Here is a 13,522-nt window from a genome sequence, read left to right as displayed (position 1 = left end):
CTGTGTACAGAGGCACAGAGAGAAAGAAAGGGAAAGAAAATACAAAAAAATGTGGTATGGGATATTGGTGCAGAGAGCCTACTTTCGACTGTAAAGCATACCAAGGCGTGTTTTTCGGCAGGGAAATTACAATGTGTAGGCTAGGTTTCTTTCTTTGTGACCTTTGAAAAGAGTCCTATGTATAGTAGCAAATACCCTAAACAGGCACTCCCCCACCCCCTCCCACCACCACCTCCACACACGCACACACACCTCCCCATGTCCTAAAAACCACGGAGTTGCAACACATGACGATGTTTAAAGCCAAAGGCCCGCACGGACATCAAATCTATTTCCACGCTGACATGTAGCCTATGCTATGTGTAAAATGCGTTTGAGTCCAGAAAACCATACGGTGCTTCGCAGGCGTGCGAGTGTGTGTGGGTGTTTTCACAGGTTTGTGGCGAAAAAAGATGCAGTGGCTGTCATTGGCTGAAAACATAATCTGAATTGTACGACTTATACAACCAGCGATCACTGACATAAGATGGAAATGTCTTCATTCGAGCACTGCGTAGCACATTAAGGCCTATAAAACGGTATTTCGCAGAAGGTAAACGTCGACAGCCCTGCGCCCGATGCACAGGGTCTTCATGCTACAGGGCGATTCAGGTCCACAGACATGCGTAACCTATGCGACAATAATCAATCGATTTGCAATAGGCTTATATTGACAATCAAAGCTTGACACTACATAGGCCCTACGCCTGGTGACAAACAATCAGACAAACAGGCTACGTATGATCCAAATATGTCGCATACGTGCTCGACAAACAAAACTGAGATGTGGAGCCGTGGGTTTCACATTACCGTGGTGAGTGCGATGCTTGTGGTACCCAACACTACCCTCTCAGCATCCGCCTCTCACTGCTGCCGCTCGCCTATCCGCGCCTAGGTCAAATCACACAAAACCACCGCGTCCACGAGTCTTCTGTTGATGCGATTACTGACAAATTACTGCCCCTCGGGTAGATCGGGATGTGGACGGGGAAAAATAATCAGGAGAGACCGATGTCCTGGTTTTCGGCTAACGATACGATGGAAAAGGCTGCTGATATTACGCTGGGCGTCCCCTCCCTCTCGGCGCTGCTTAACCCGCCCACACTGCGTCCTTCTCTCACTCAGAGGCCCCCACCACCCCGCTTCTGCCGAACTGCTGTTCTGGCTGTTTGTGGTCCACTGGACGGAGGGAGGGAGGGAGGGAGAGAGGGATTCGGGACCCAAACACCAATTCATTTCAAGGTATTAACTTTTTCCCATTAAAGTGGCTGTTTGATGAACGTCTGGAGAGGGGCTAGTAGTTACGAGGGCCCCTGAGTTTCCCTCCAGGCCGTCCTATTCGGACCCCAGACCGCAAAATGACGTCATACACCCCTTATACCCTGATGTCCTGTCCAATGGGAGGATGCCCTGGAGTCGGCCGGCGTTCATGTGCGCTCAGTCCAAAACCAAACCCAATAGTTAACAGTAATACACAGTAACACATAGGCCCACACTCCAGCAAGTACAACCAACACACACAGACCCACACTCTAGCTTTTTAAAATCCAGCACTTTTAATTAGCATTACAAAAATGTATTTAAAATTACATTACCCCTATTTTCTTTTGTACATTTGGTAGCAATAAGGCAAAAGTAGTCTGTTGAAATAATAATTCACATCAATTAATTGTCAACTTGTAATGTATAAATATTACTCAATCCAGTCCTGTTTTGCTACAGTGAGATCCCGTCCGTCTCCGAAGCAACACCGTGGGCCTCCCTTCACACACTGTGACGCAAGACTGACCAGCCCGTAGCGATCTCATCCCCACATCAAGTCCTCTGTACTCACACACTATTAACAAATAAAATACAACTCAACAAAAACAAATAAGTCAGGAACAAACATTGTCCAGGATTGAATCGTGGCAATCATCATCCAATACGAAGAATCAAGATAATTTTTGTATTATTCATATTTTTTTGCTTCATTTTTATTTTCTTCCAGTTCACGATGGGAACATTTCCTGGTCCCCAAAAAGCCGGTGGTGTCTCCAAGTCCGTGTGAAGTTCTGAGGGGCGATCAGTTTGATATACCTCTCCATACTGGCCTGGCAAGTGTGCAACGCGGGCCCCATTACAGCGAACCGCGGCGGAGCCAGATGACGTCAGCACTGGTAGATTTACAGAGACGACAGGTGAATGGGTTAGAGAGCCCGAGGAGACGCCTAGCACAAAGTGGAAATTGCTGGAAAAGATGAAAGGTGGTGAAGTCCTTTTCATGGCCTCTTCACTCCCAAGTTTTGTTTGTAAAAATAAAAAAAATAAAAAAAATTCGACATCAAATTAAAAACCAAAACTCAAAGAGCTAAACATTCATATTGATAATGCAAGGCCATTTGGAGTCGAGTTGTTGGTGGTGTTGGTGGTGTGGGTGAAACACTGGGGCGTCCGTTCAAAACAAACCAGCCCTGCTGCAGGTCGTACCGTTCCAACAGCGCTATCCTCTCCTGCAGCTCCCCCCGACCTCTGTGTGTTCTCACATGTCAAAGTGCCAGATACAGGTCATTTGTGCTGGAACCTTTACCATACACCATAAAAGGTTCACTCATGAATACAGGGGGGGATAGAAGCGGAGACCGAAAGAAATGAAAAAAAACAAAACAAAAAAAAACAAAGTAAGCATCACATTTACCATATAGAGCAAAATATAGCAGAGCCAGTGACTGACTTCAGACCCGTGACTGGTGAGTGCAATGTTGCGGACACAATACTGAAGTCTCTTGAGTTCAGCGTACCCCTCACATGTTGTTTAAAAACAAACAAACAACCAAACCAAAACAGAAAATCTCCCCTGATTGGCTCACATTTACCCATGTGGCACCATGGTCATCTTCTGTAAACATTTCTCCCAAATTTGTCATATTTATCCTATTTTGTAAAAACACCTTCCCCATTTTAAAACACAAAAATATATAGAAAGATTTTTTTTTTTTTTACATGGACATATAATATATATTACTAAAGGCCTTAAAATATACTCAAATCTGCTCCTCCCGTAGAAGTCACATTTCCCTTCAGTGTTGGATCCTGGGGTGGATTTTGAGCCATAGAAAGACCTAGTGGTGGTGGTGGTGGGGGGGTGGGGGAAGGGAGGGGCGCAATGAAAATATGACCTACTATGAGTCAACTATGGCAACTCCTCAACTCAGCGCCGTCGGGGCGTCGGCACTGAGACGCTCGTTTCACATTAAAGCGATTGCTAGGAACCCTCCAGTCGTGCGCGCAGGGGGAGAGAAACCTTGGTCGTTGTAGTTTTCTTTCTTTGTGTTCAACTTTTTTTCTTTTCTTTTTTTTTTTTTTTTACAATTCCAAGTCTTAGTCCTGCTTTTTCTCCCTCTTGGGCACCAGGGCCTTGCGCAGGTATGGCAGGACCATGAAGGCTATGAAGAAGAACAGGTGGCCGCAGAAATAGATGGACGAGTACACCTGCGGAAACAAAAGACGGGGAAAAAAAAAGAAAAATGTAGAACCCACATCGTGTTCATTCACATCCAAACTAAATGCAGTGTGTTGACATCACATGGATGAATGGCCCAGCCTGACCTTGAGCCACTTGTCGTAGGTGAAGAGGCAGAAGGGCACCAGGGGGTAGCCCATGAAGAGCCAGTGGAAAAACTGCTGCACCACGTAGATGAGAGGGTAGAAGGGACTGTTGGCCAGCTTGGTGAGCACAGGGCTGTCCTTCACCAAAGCCTGGACCTGTCACACAGACACAGACATCAGAATCACATGGAACTTCACTGCCAAGCAGGCTAACTCAGACAACAATTGTCTCATTATAATGCCGCAAGCAAGACATGAAATACAAAAGAAATCTACCACACAGTAATGTAAGGTGGTAAATGATAACTTTCAACCTACAACCCACTAGCATATATAAGAACAGTATGTGCTCTGAACAAAGATCCAATCATCTACATACAGTGTGTATTTCAGTAAACCACCCCTCCTTTGCTTAAGTCCTGCAGGGCCTTTGAATCTAATCTAATCTTAGCAGTGAAGAACAGTGATCAATCAGTTCTTTAATAACAAGTAATGTGATTAATAGTATTTACCCACTTGGCATTAAAACAACTTGTTTTATTGCCATGTGGGTGTGTGATGCAGGTTTTTTTCAACCTGTGGTTGTGGTATGGCCTTCTTGTATTAATGGTTGTGTATAAAGGGGCCCTGGAACTCTTTGATAAGCCACTTGGCTCAAACACTATTTCATATCATTCTTTATATACGATTGCATAAGAGGTCGTCTGCGAAAGGTCTTGGTGACAATTTAGTGGTATACCTAAAGTCCAAGATTGGAAACCGCTGCTTTGGGTAATAATATATTTAATATAAGAGGTTCAAATCAACTACCAAAGAGACATGCCCGTCTGTCCAGCGCTGGTCTAGGACAGCACACGCCCCCTCCCACAGAAACACCAGTGTGTGTGGGGCTGCTGTACCTGTTTCTCCACGTTGACGATGATGAACTCCATGGAGAAGCAGATGATGTAGCCGGAGTGCAGGCCGTGCCAGATGGCCAGGAACAGGAGGGTGGCCACCTGAGAGAGGATCTTATTGCCCAGGAACTTCAGCCTCTTGAACACATGCCTTCAAAAACACAAACACAGCGGACAACCACCATCAGAGGAGGAGCTGGAGGCCCTGGAAGGCACGAGGAAGAATCATGGAGGTCGGAGCTCCTCACTTTCAAACATAAACCACTGGAAAAACATGACTAGTAATCACTTTGCAATGTTTATAGACACTCAATCCTCCACCAGGTGTTGTATGGCAACAAAGGTTCAGTAAGGAACTCCTTAAACTCCTTCTCCACCTGCTGACCAGACACTCATTTTACCAGTTTGAAATCTCAAAGTCCTGGAGAGGTTTTGGATTTCTGACTACGAGGGAGCTGTGGCATAAAGATGATTAATAAAAAAATTTAAGCGTGATAAGTATTATAAAATAAGTCACTTGTCAAACTCTCGGACCATTACTTGGATGTCAATTTGTCAGGACTTTTTCAGTGACTCAGTAAAACATACTGAACATAATGTCAGCAAATACTTCATACTGAACCACTGTGGACCAATGAGCAGAGCTCACACTACAGTCTTCCCCGACGACAACATCATCAACAATATATATATAATATCTGGACCAGACCCAGTCAGTGACCCAGTAGAGGGAAGCTCTTAGACCTGTTCCAGGGACCTGGAGTTACAAGTTAGCTGTATTTGTAAAAACAAACCACATGTAAACGAGTAATTCAAAGATAGCCAGAAATGTTGGTTGCAGACACAAATACTGTGGTGAGCCGGGCTCAGATATGATAACAAACATAACCTTTCCCGTGTTCAAATCAGCATTTGCATTCCTACAATAATACACACAATGAACTACATTTCCAATGATTCTCTTAACGCTAAGAAAAAGGGGCCTTTACTGCTCGTCATTTTTTGAATTCTCTTTTAAATTCTATTTTCAAATAAATCAGCTATGAATTGAATTCATTAAAATGTGTCATTATTGATCCCACGGCATATCCTCTTAATACTGGTAGAAGGAAAAAGTTGAACGCAGCATGTTCCTTAAACTATTTGGTATCCATGCAGATTAACTTAATTGAACACTTGCAATCATCCCTAGTTTCTGACTAATTTCAAAATATATTTCCAATAATTGCAGACTCTTGCAGGTCATATTTCATTTAAGAAATCCCTAATGGGACATTGATGGGTGCCTAAACGAAACCCTAGGGCCCCTTTAAACTGCATATATAACAATCAGGCTTATGTTCCCTGGGCCATCAATAATATATTCTTAAACCAGGAAGCCCACATATACTTCTGGGCCCTCATGTCACCTGGCTGTAGGTTCACATCCCAGGCTGATGCGGGGCCGTTCTGATGTATTGCTTCCGTTTACAGCACAACTCAAGTGGAATCGTATTGGGGTCACTTAGCCATGTAAATGAGGGATCTGTAGGCATGTAAATGCAGTGTAAACCAATCAAAAACATCAACAACAACAAAAGGATATTATAGTTTTGTTGAGTACAGAGTCCTGTGTTGTGAACATGCAGTAGCAAACAAAATGTTGTTTGTGATGAGCTTAACCAGGTCCTCCCCTCAATCCTTCCCCCACGCCCTGGCCTCCCACTGACCTGGCCACCCAGGCGTTGGTGTTGATGTTGAAGGAGGAGATGGTGCCGGTGAAGAGGGGCGTGGTTTCAAACAGCCACACTTTCATGTTGGCACAGGCGTCCCACTGGTGTTTCCCGTTCTCGTCCACGCCGTTGTAGCCCAGACCCGAGAGTATGCACACGCCCTCCTGGAACCAGCAGGGGAAAACCAGTTTACATTCCGGTCGTGGATTAAACGGTGTCTGACTGAGGAACCTGATTGGCTGGGGAAATGGGCATGGTGTTCTATTGTACTACTTTAGGCAGAGCCAGAGGCGGTGTCAAATCAGACGAGGGGATGACTGCATGTAAAGATATGCGTAAGTGTGGAAAGGCGAGGCCCTTGTGTGTGCGTGTCTCATTGCGTGTGTCTTGAAGTGGTTTCAAGCAAAACTATTCAAATGCTACCTAGTCAAAGGCCGGCATCATTTTTCATCATGCAGGCTTCCTGCATCAAAAAACATCCATGGCTTAAATATAAACAGTTTAATCAGGTTATCGGTTACCTACAACAAGTGTAATATACATATGTTTTAAAGTTGCCCTTTAAAGAAGGTGCAATTCAACTATTATTTATATAATGTAATTCCCTTTAACGACCAGTCAACCAAAAATGCAATCGCCTTACTAAACCATATCCTAGCACGAAACCCTGTCCAATCTCCTGGATTCTATAGGTTATGTCTTGAGTGAGAAAGGTCAAGAAGGAGCTTACTTACTGCAATCACCCAGCAGCTGACGTACTTATACAGAATAACTTTGGCCCACAGCATGATGAACACACAGCGATACCAGAAAGGTTGGGCCTGGAAAGAACACATAAAACACAGCCTTTACAATGAATAATACTATAATAAGAGAACCAAAAAACAGAATAAATCTAGAGCTATAGCGTGAAGGCACAGGAACATTGCTTCTGCCTTATGCCACCTCTCACCTCATACTCATCCGTGAGGAAGTAGCTGTCAGCGTAATGGGGACTGAATATTGCGTATATGGTCAGGCAGACGAGACCCAGGCCAAACCGCTGCATAGCAGGCATAACACTGTAAGGAACCGAATGAGACAGACAAGGGCATCAAAAGAGGAACATCAAACCACGGTGACTCGCATCGTTACTTTTTATATCCATTAGCCGAACACAATACTTTAGCGTAGTTTAGCCTGCGTTTAATTTCAAACCGGCATGCCCGACCCTCCCATCCGCAGCGCAGCCTCGCAGCCTACCTGTTGGGGGGCTTCCCGGGTGAGTCTGTGAGCTGGCCGGCCACCAGGCTCTGGTAGCTGCGTAGCGTGAACTGGGGCCCCACCAGGAACCCCCCGTAGAAGTAGGAGAAGCCGCACACCTCCAGCAGGCTGGGGACCGTGGGCAGGGCGGCCTTCTGCTGCTCGGCGTTGAGCTGGGACTGCGGGGCAGGGGAGAGGGCAGGAGATGATGGATGGGAAGCCATAGCACAGCCAGAACCTTTTGGACTATACTGGGGTCCATAGTGAGCTTCCAGCAGATCGGGTTACCCCCCCCCCCCCCCCCCCGTGATGTCAGTAATACTTTCTACTGCTAGAGGTTCGCAAGGTTGACCGCAGTCTAGTCCAGTCAACCTCTAACTAAATTTGACCACATACTTGAATACTTAACATGCATTTAACTACACGGGATAATTTCGTTTGCATGAAATATGTATTGTGCTTAACGACAACTTGATTAAATCAGCGCCCTGTCAAGAAGAGCTTGCGGAGCACACAGTTACGCAATTCAGAGTGTGTAAACAGATAGGCCACAACTGAAAACATAGAGAAAACACACTGAAGCCCCTATACAAGTTTTATAATTATAATAAAATGAATGTGTAACCCCTCGAACAGAAGAAAAATAAAAGAGGGAAAGGTTTCAATTTAACAGTCGGTAGTTTGGACCAAACTGTAAAAAATGTATTCACTTGTTAACCACTAACTTACAATTTGAGCAATCCCTTCCTGTATGGTGTAGGCCAACCCTCTGAAATCCCACCATAGCAGTATAGTGCCCAAAAGAGAGCAGGCCTTGGTGGCAGTGAGTGCATACAGGCCATGAAAACACCAGAACCAGCAGGCATGTGGTGCCAACACACCCAGTGTTGATTTTCAGACACATTATTTACTTAGAAACAGATTTCATTGACGTCACGCCATCAGTGATTACTACATCTGTAATTTATCTGTATAAAAAAAAAAAAGGGCCGGCCTATTTGGTCTGGCATTTACACAGGACCATAACCTAGTCACTTAGCACAACATTTTTTTTTTATGATAAAATACTTACTGGTTCCTTTCCTCCATCATAGTAGTCAAATGACAAACCTGTAATCAGAAGAATAGCTGGTGTCAGAGCCCAGGTGACAGTAGAGCCCTTCATGACATTTTGAAAAGCCTTGCAGATATTTAGCAGGAGGGTTAATGGTTTACTAAGAAGAACTATAGCGACAGCGCCAAAGTAATAAACAGCCAAAGGAAGGTTAAGTACACACAAATCAAGTAAGAAATCTTCAGCTATCATGATTTTGCAATCGCATCATCGTGGGACGACGGTCCGAAAGCGTAGATAAGACAGGGGTTGTTTTATCACAAGCATAGTAGTGGAAGTGCTGATAAAGCAAGGCTCACCGATGAGTTTGAGTGTGAGGACACAATGGGGCATGGTCCATTTGATATCGTACTCCTCCGTGGCAGTGAAGTAATAGCCTGCCAGCAAGTACACCTAGAAGAGGACAGAGGAGACGGTCAAAGAGGAAGTTGGTTCAAAGTGAAACCCGGTCAATGCATATGACTACCATGGAGTGAGGCAACAACATGGAAAAGGAACTGTCAAAGTTTTGCCTTTCTGCAAAAACAATAAAAGCCTGGTTTACAAGTCGCTCACCGGTATACACATGCTGTGCTTATATGCTTAAGGTGATAAAGTATGGCTAGATTCAAGAAAAATATTTATGATAAGAACGATTTATTTTTGATAATTTAACATGCAATATAGACATATAGTAACAATGCATGAATAAATTCATTGTGTTTTCCAACTACAGATTTGACTCAAAATCACATTTGATTTAAATCCCAGCTTACACATTCACTAGTGATTTTTCATAACTCCTCATATCAAAGTAAAATAACAGTTAATGGTGCAAAATAATGCACAGGAATGAAAACACACATTAAGGCATAATGGGGGACAGCAGGGGAAAAATGATGACTTCACAACCGGGCCCATAACAGGGAAAGTGTCAGAGAAGGGAAGAGGAAGGGGTAACACCTCACCATTTGAAAGATAAAACTGCTCAGGACAGCCGTTACCGTCCTTCCCATGAGCCTTAGCATCAGGAACTGGACTAAGACGCATACTGCAGAGTGATAGATCTGAGAGCCTGGAAAACGATGCAGAGACAGAGACAGAAAGACAGAGACAGAGAGGTAGAGACGGGGACAAAGAGAGAGACAAAGAGAGAGACAGAGACAAAGAGAGAGACAGAGGCACACAAACAGAGAGAGAAGGGGGGGATGGGGGCTGGTAAATGCAGTTAGTTATGAGCCTTATCGACATGACTACAGCATTTTCCAATGTTGAGCTCAGCATTGGCAAACCGCAGAAGCGTGTCACACATCCCATTCGACCAATGACCATCCAAACAGCTATGAACATGTGCTCTTTCCCCTCATAAAATAAAAGCAACAGACCTGCTGTCAAATCCAAACGCAGCCACAACAGAACAAAAGGAGAAAGAGGAAATGTGTTAACACAACTTGTTAGCCTAATGCTCATTCTTGTGCGAGGAGCCTGCTTCCATGTTAGATAAATTAAGTAAGGGATTATGTACAGCAAGCCGCAAAATCCACCCTGACAGGTCTTGAAACCCCCTGAAGGGGTTTATTTCACAATAATGACCGGTTTGCTGTAAATGATCACTCTTATTAAACGGCTACTTACTAAAGAATATATAATTTAGAAAGATGTGTCAATTGGACACAACACATATCTAATTATTTTATTGATTTAAAATGAAACATTTATTTATTTCTTCTGCTAAAAACATTTCTGTTCGATTCTAGGGTTGGAAATAGCGTCCTTAACAACAGTCTGTTATTCATTATTTTTCAAACGTTAGATGTAGTATTTTCAGTATGACCTTTAAACAATTCTTATCGATCACAAGTACATAGTGAAGTATTCAGACCAACAGGTAAACACATTATGTTCCTATAAATGGCAGTTTCGCCTTTCAATTAATCCATTCAATAATTCAACTCCTTTGATGACTTCCAATGTCTCCCATGTTTTTCTCACCAAAGTTGAAAGCTGCCAGAGCCAGTCCAGACAACGTGTGGAACAGGTGAAGAACGGTGACCGGTTGGTGAAATAAAAACCTACGGTACACCAGGGCACAGGGGTACCCTGGAGAGGGGCGAGAGACACAGAGAGAGGGACGAGAGACAGAGAGAGAGTGTAGAGAATATCAAAAATATATTACGACACAGAATTCCAGATCATTTGGTGTGCCATCTGACCTGGAACATCAAATGGCTCCTAACTACTACTTTGTTTGAAATCCTATAGCTACCAGCAAACTGTCCGCTATGAAACTATTGTCCCAAACCTCACATGTAAGTCAGTTTGGATAAAAGCTCAGAGACTAAATATTAATGTATGCATGTGTCACTTACACACTTGATATTTAAAAGAAGATTAAATATCTAAATGGTCTGGTTTAGTCAAAATAAAAACGAGCTTTCCTATCAATGTGCCATCCTGCCAAACATATAGGTAAGCTATTCAGCAATTATTAAACAACGTGATTTACATTACATAAAGGCCCAAATGACACGCAAGCAAGGGCACTTATAGTTTGTCAGCATGGAACCGAATTGACGCAATCTGCAATACTTTAAATGGTCGTTTAGCACAAAAGATATTGTGACATACTTCAAATTGTTGGTAGGCGTCGACAAACAAGTAATCAGACTGGGGAAGACATGTACATGTGTCAGACCAAAGTTCAGTGACCAGTCCTGCTCCAGCCGATTAACTGCTCCCTGTTCACTTCCACATACCGACCCTGTCATCTGAAACCCCCCACCTACCCTTCACGATACTTACTAAGCAAATATCAGACTACAATCTGACAACAACATGCCACATGATATCAGGCATTGTTGAAACTGGCACGGCAGGCTAAACGTCTCCTTACGATACAACAGAATCAAATGTGATGCAGGAGCAGTTTACGACAGAACCAGGAGTCTGTGCTCATGTCCATCCCACTCCGTGCAGGGGACGTTGACAGTATCTCCATTAGACGTGTTCGTTTCCTAGTCAGTGTGCAATGGATTTCTGTCCATGACCACCATAACTACTAATGAGGAAAAGGTCCATAACTTAAGTGATGTTTAGTGGACGGTTTAGCTAGCATGTTAGCTGGGAATGAACCCAGTGCAGCAACTTATTACTAAGCTCTGTTCCCGGGGATAATCATAACTCAATATGTGCGAGAAGAGACGATACACAATTAGAAAAAGCAAAACTCACCGATTAAGACAGATAAAATTAATCGCACCGCTGGTTCGGGGGAACCTAAAGATTCCGACAATTTCGCCAATAAGGGAGCCGCCATCTTTCAAGTGGGCGGAAGTGACTCCTAGCCGTAAGTGTGCAGTGTGGACTGCTCCACGAGACCCACCAGCAGGCATATATCTGCCCTCCTCGCACCAGCGTCCTCCCTAGTTCCTCCCCTCCAAACCACTCGTTACTCCACCCCTAAATAACAACCTCTATTTATATCTTAACTTTTTTGTTATTCTATATTTTGATCATGTCTGACAAGGTCCTTTGCCGATAGACAACATGCAGAAAATGATCAAGCATACACAACCAATAGTCCCATCAAACCGCATCAAACTCATCGAACCATTTTAAAGCCTACGGGAAAGGCGAAGACTAGCTTTATCTGACAGCCACACGTCGTCAACAGCGCCCCCGTGTGGCGACATGGATCCAGCGCATTACCCAGGAAATGAGAAAAATGTATAAATAATATTTGTCGTAGTGTCCGTTTTACAATAAATCTATTGCCTTTGGTTGTTCATTTCATGAAACATAATTTCTTCCGTCGTTATTTTTGGTTAAACAAAATACGGTTTTTGGTAATTTCCGATAATGCCTTGAACTCTCTGGTTATTGCCCTTTTAGCACCCCTAACATCTATGTCCGAACCTCATACACAAACAAGACCTATATAAGAATACGTTTCCGAACGAGAAATACTTTTATTGACAGGTAAATTTGTCAAGTATCAACTACGTGGGAGGGAGGAGGGCAGTGTTTCGAAAGACTGATTTACAATGCAATAACATTATCTTTATAGCCCAAACCATAGTAATATAGCCCCGCCTAGCCTCAATTAATAGACCAGGGGTTCCCAAACCCAAAGAGAAATTTGGTGTCTTTTGGTGACAAATAAGCAAAAATCGACATATATAAACTACTGATAAAGAACACAACAATGCATTTAAAATGTATATGAAATCATTCATTAAAAACAGTACATTACAGCAATGTGCGGAGTGTAATGTTACTTTTTTACGAACTTGCCCTGTGACCCTGAAAACTGAAATGTAAGCAATGGTTACACTCACTAGGGCAGCTGGATGAGTGCACAGGACAGAATAAAAACCCCAGCCCTTAAAACAATGAGTATAATCACATTTTATATAATGTATAAATTGTAATATATGTACATCAAATGATGTAGTCAATTTAAGATAAGTATACTACTAATTTCCATTACACATAATAGGGGACTTCTCTTTAAAAGAAGTCTACTTGATAAATATTAAAGAGCTTTTTCCAACGATTGCCAAAGTCTGTGGGCATAACTATATTATGTATACGAAATATACTTACGGTGTTACTATATTTGATACATTACAGGATATATTTTCTGTTAAAAATGATACCATATTATAAAGCCATTGCACAATTTCAACATATATAGCCGACAATGCCTAATAGTTGCATAACATATTAAGTAAAAACTGAATTGCGTGAATTGCATGCTGGATATTCAAATAGGGCTGCTCGTCTCCCAATCCGCCTCGCAGACGACAGGAAGGCGTCGTGTTCACAGCCAACCAGAAACGGTGAATCCGCAGGCGTCACTCTGGTGGCTCCGTGCTACTCTACTTCTTCTCTGTGCTCCCTTCCTTCCAGCGTTACAAAATATGCACACACAAATGTCAAATGACTTTAGA

The 13,522-nt window shown here is 43.2% G+C and overlaps 1 protein-coding gene and 1 non-coding gene across 2 annotated transcripts; both read right to left on the bottom strand.

Annotated features, from left to right (window-relative positions):
- Positions 1 to 1,576: 1,576 nt before the first annotated feature.
- On the bottom strand, positions 1,577 to 11,936 carry lpcat3 (lysophosphatidylcholine acyltransferase 3). Its single transcript, XM_084471389.1, has 12 exons — positions 11,802 to 11,936; positions 10,563 to 10,670; positions 9,539 to 9,645; positions 8,891 to 8,984; positions 8,550 to 8,587; positions 7,478 to 7,656; positions 7,188 to 7,296; positions 6,970 to 7,056; positions 6,233 to 6,399; positions 4,527 to 4,674; positions 3,628 to 3,783; positions 1,577 to 3,510 (listed from the first exon to the last, which is right to left on the bottom strand). Exons 1-12 carry the CDS (start codon positions 11,884 to 11,886, stop codon positions 3,400 to 3,402), a joined length of 1,389 nt encoding a protein of 462 aa, XP_084327515.1. The 5' UTR covers positions 11,887 to 11,936; the 3' UTR covers positions 1,577 to 3,399.
- Positions 11,937 to 13,067: 1,131 nt separating this feature from the next.
- Positions 13,068 to 13,121, bottom strand: LOC311352300 (U7 small nuclear RNA). Its single transcript, XR_014636877.1, has one exon. It is a non-coding gene; the product is annotated as a U7 small nuclear RNA (small nuclear RNA).
- Positions 13,122 to 13,522: the final 401 nt, after the last annotated feature.

Source organism: Micromesistius poutassou (assembly GCF_964030765.1).
Source record: "Micromesistius poutassou genome assembly, chromosome: 8".
NCBI lineage: Eukaryota > Metazoa > Chordata > Actinopteri > Gadiformes > Gadidae > Micromesistius > Micromesistius poutassou.
The sequence above is the reverse complement of the archived record's forward strand: the minus strand, read 5'-3'. Positions and strand labels throughout refer to the sequence as shown.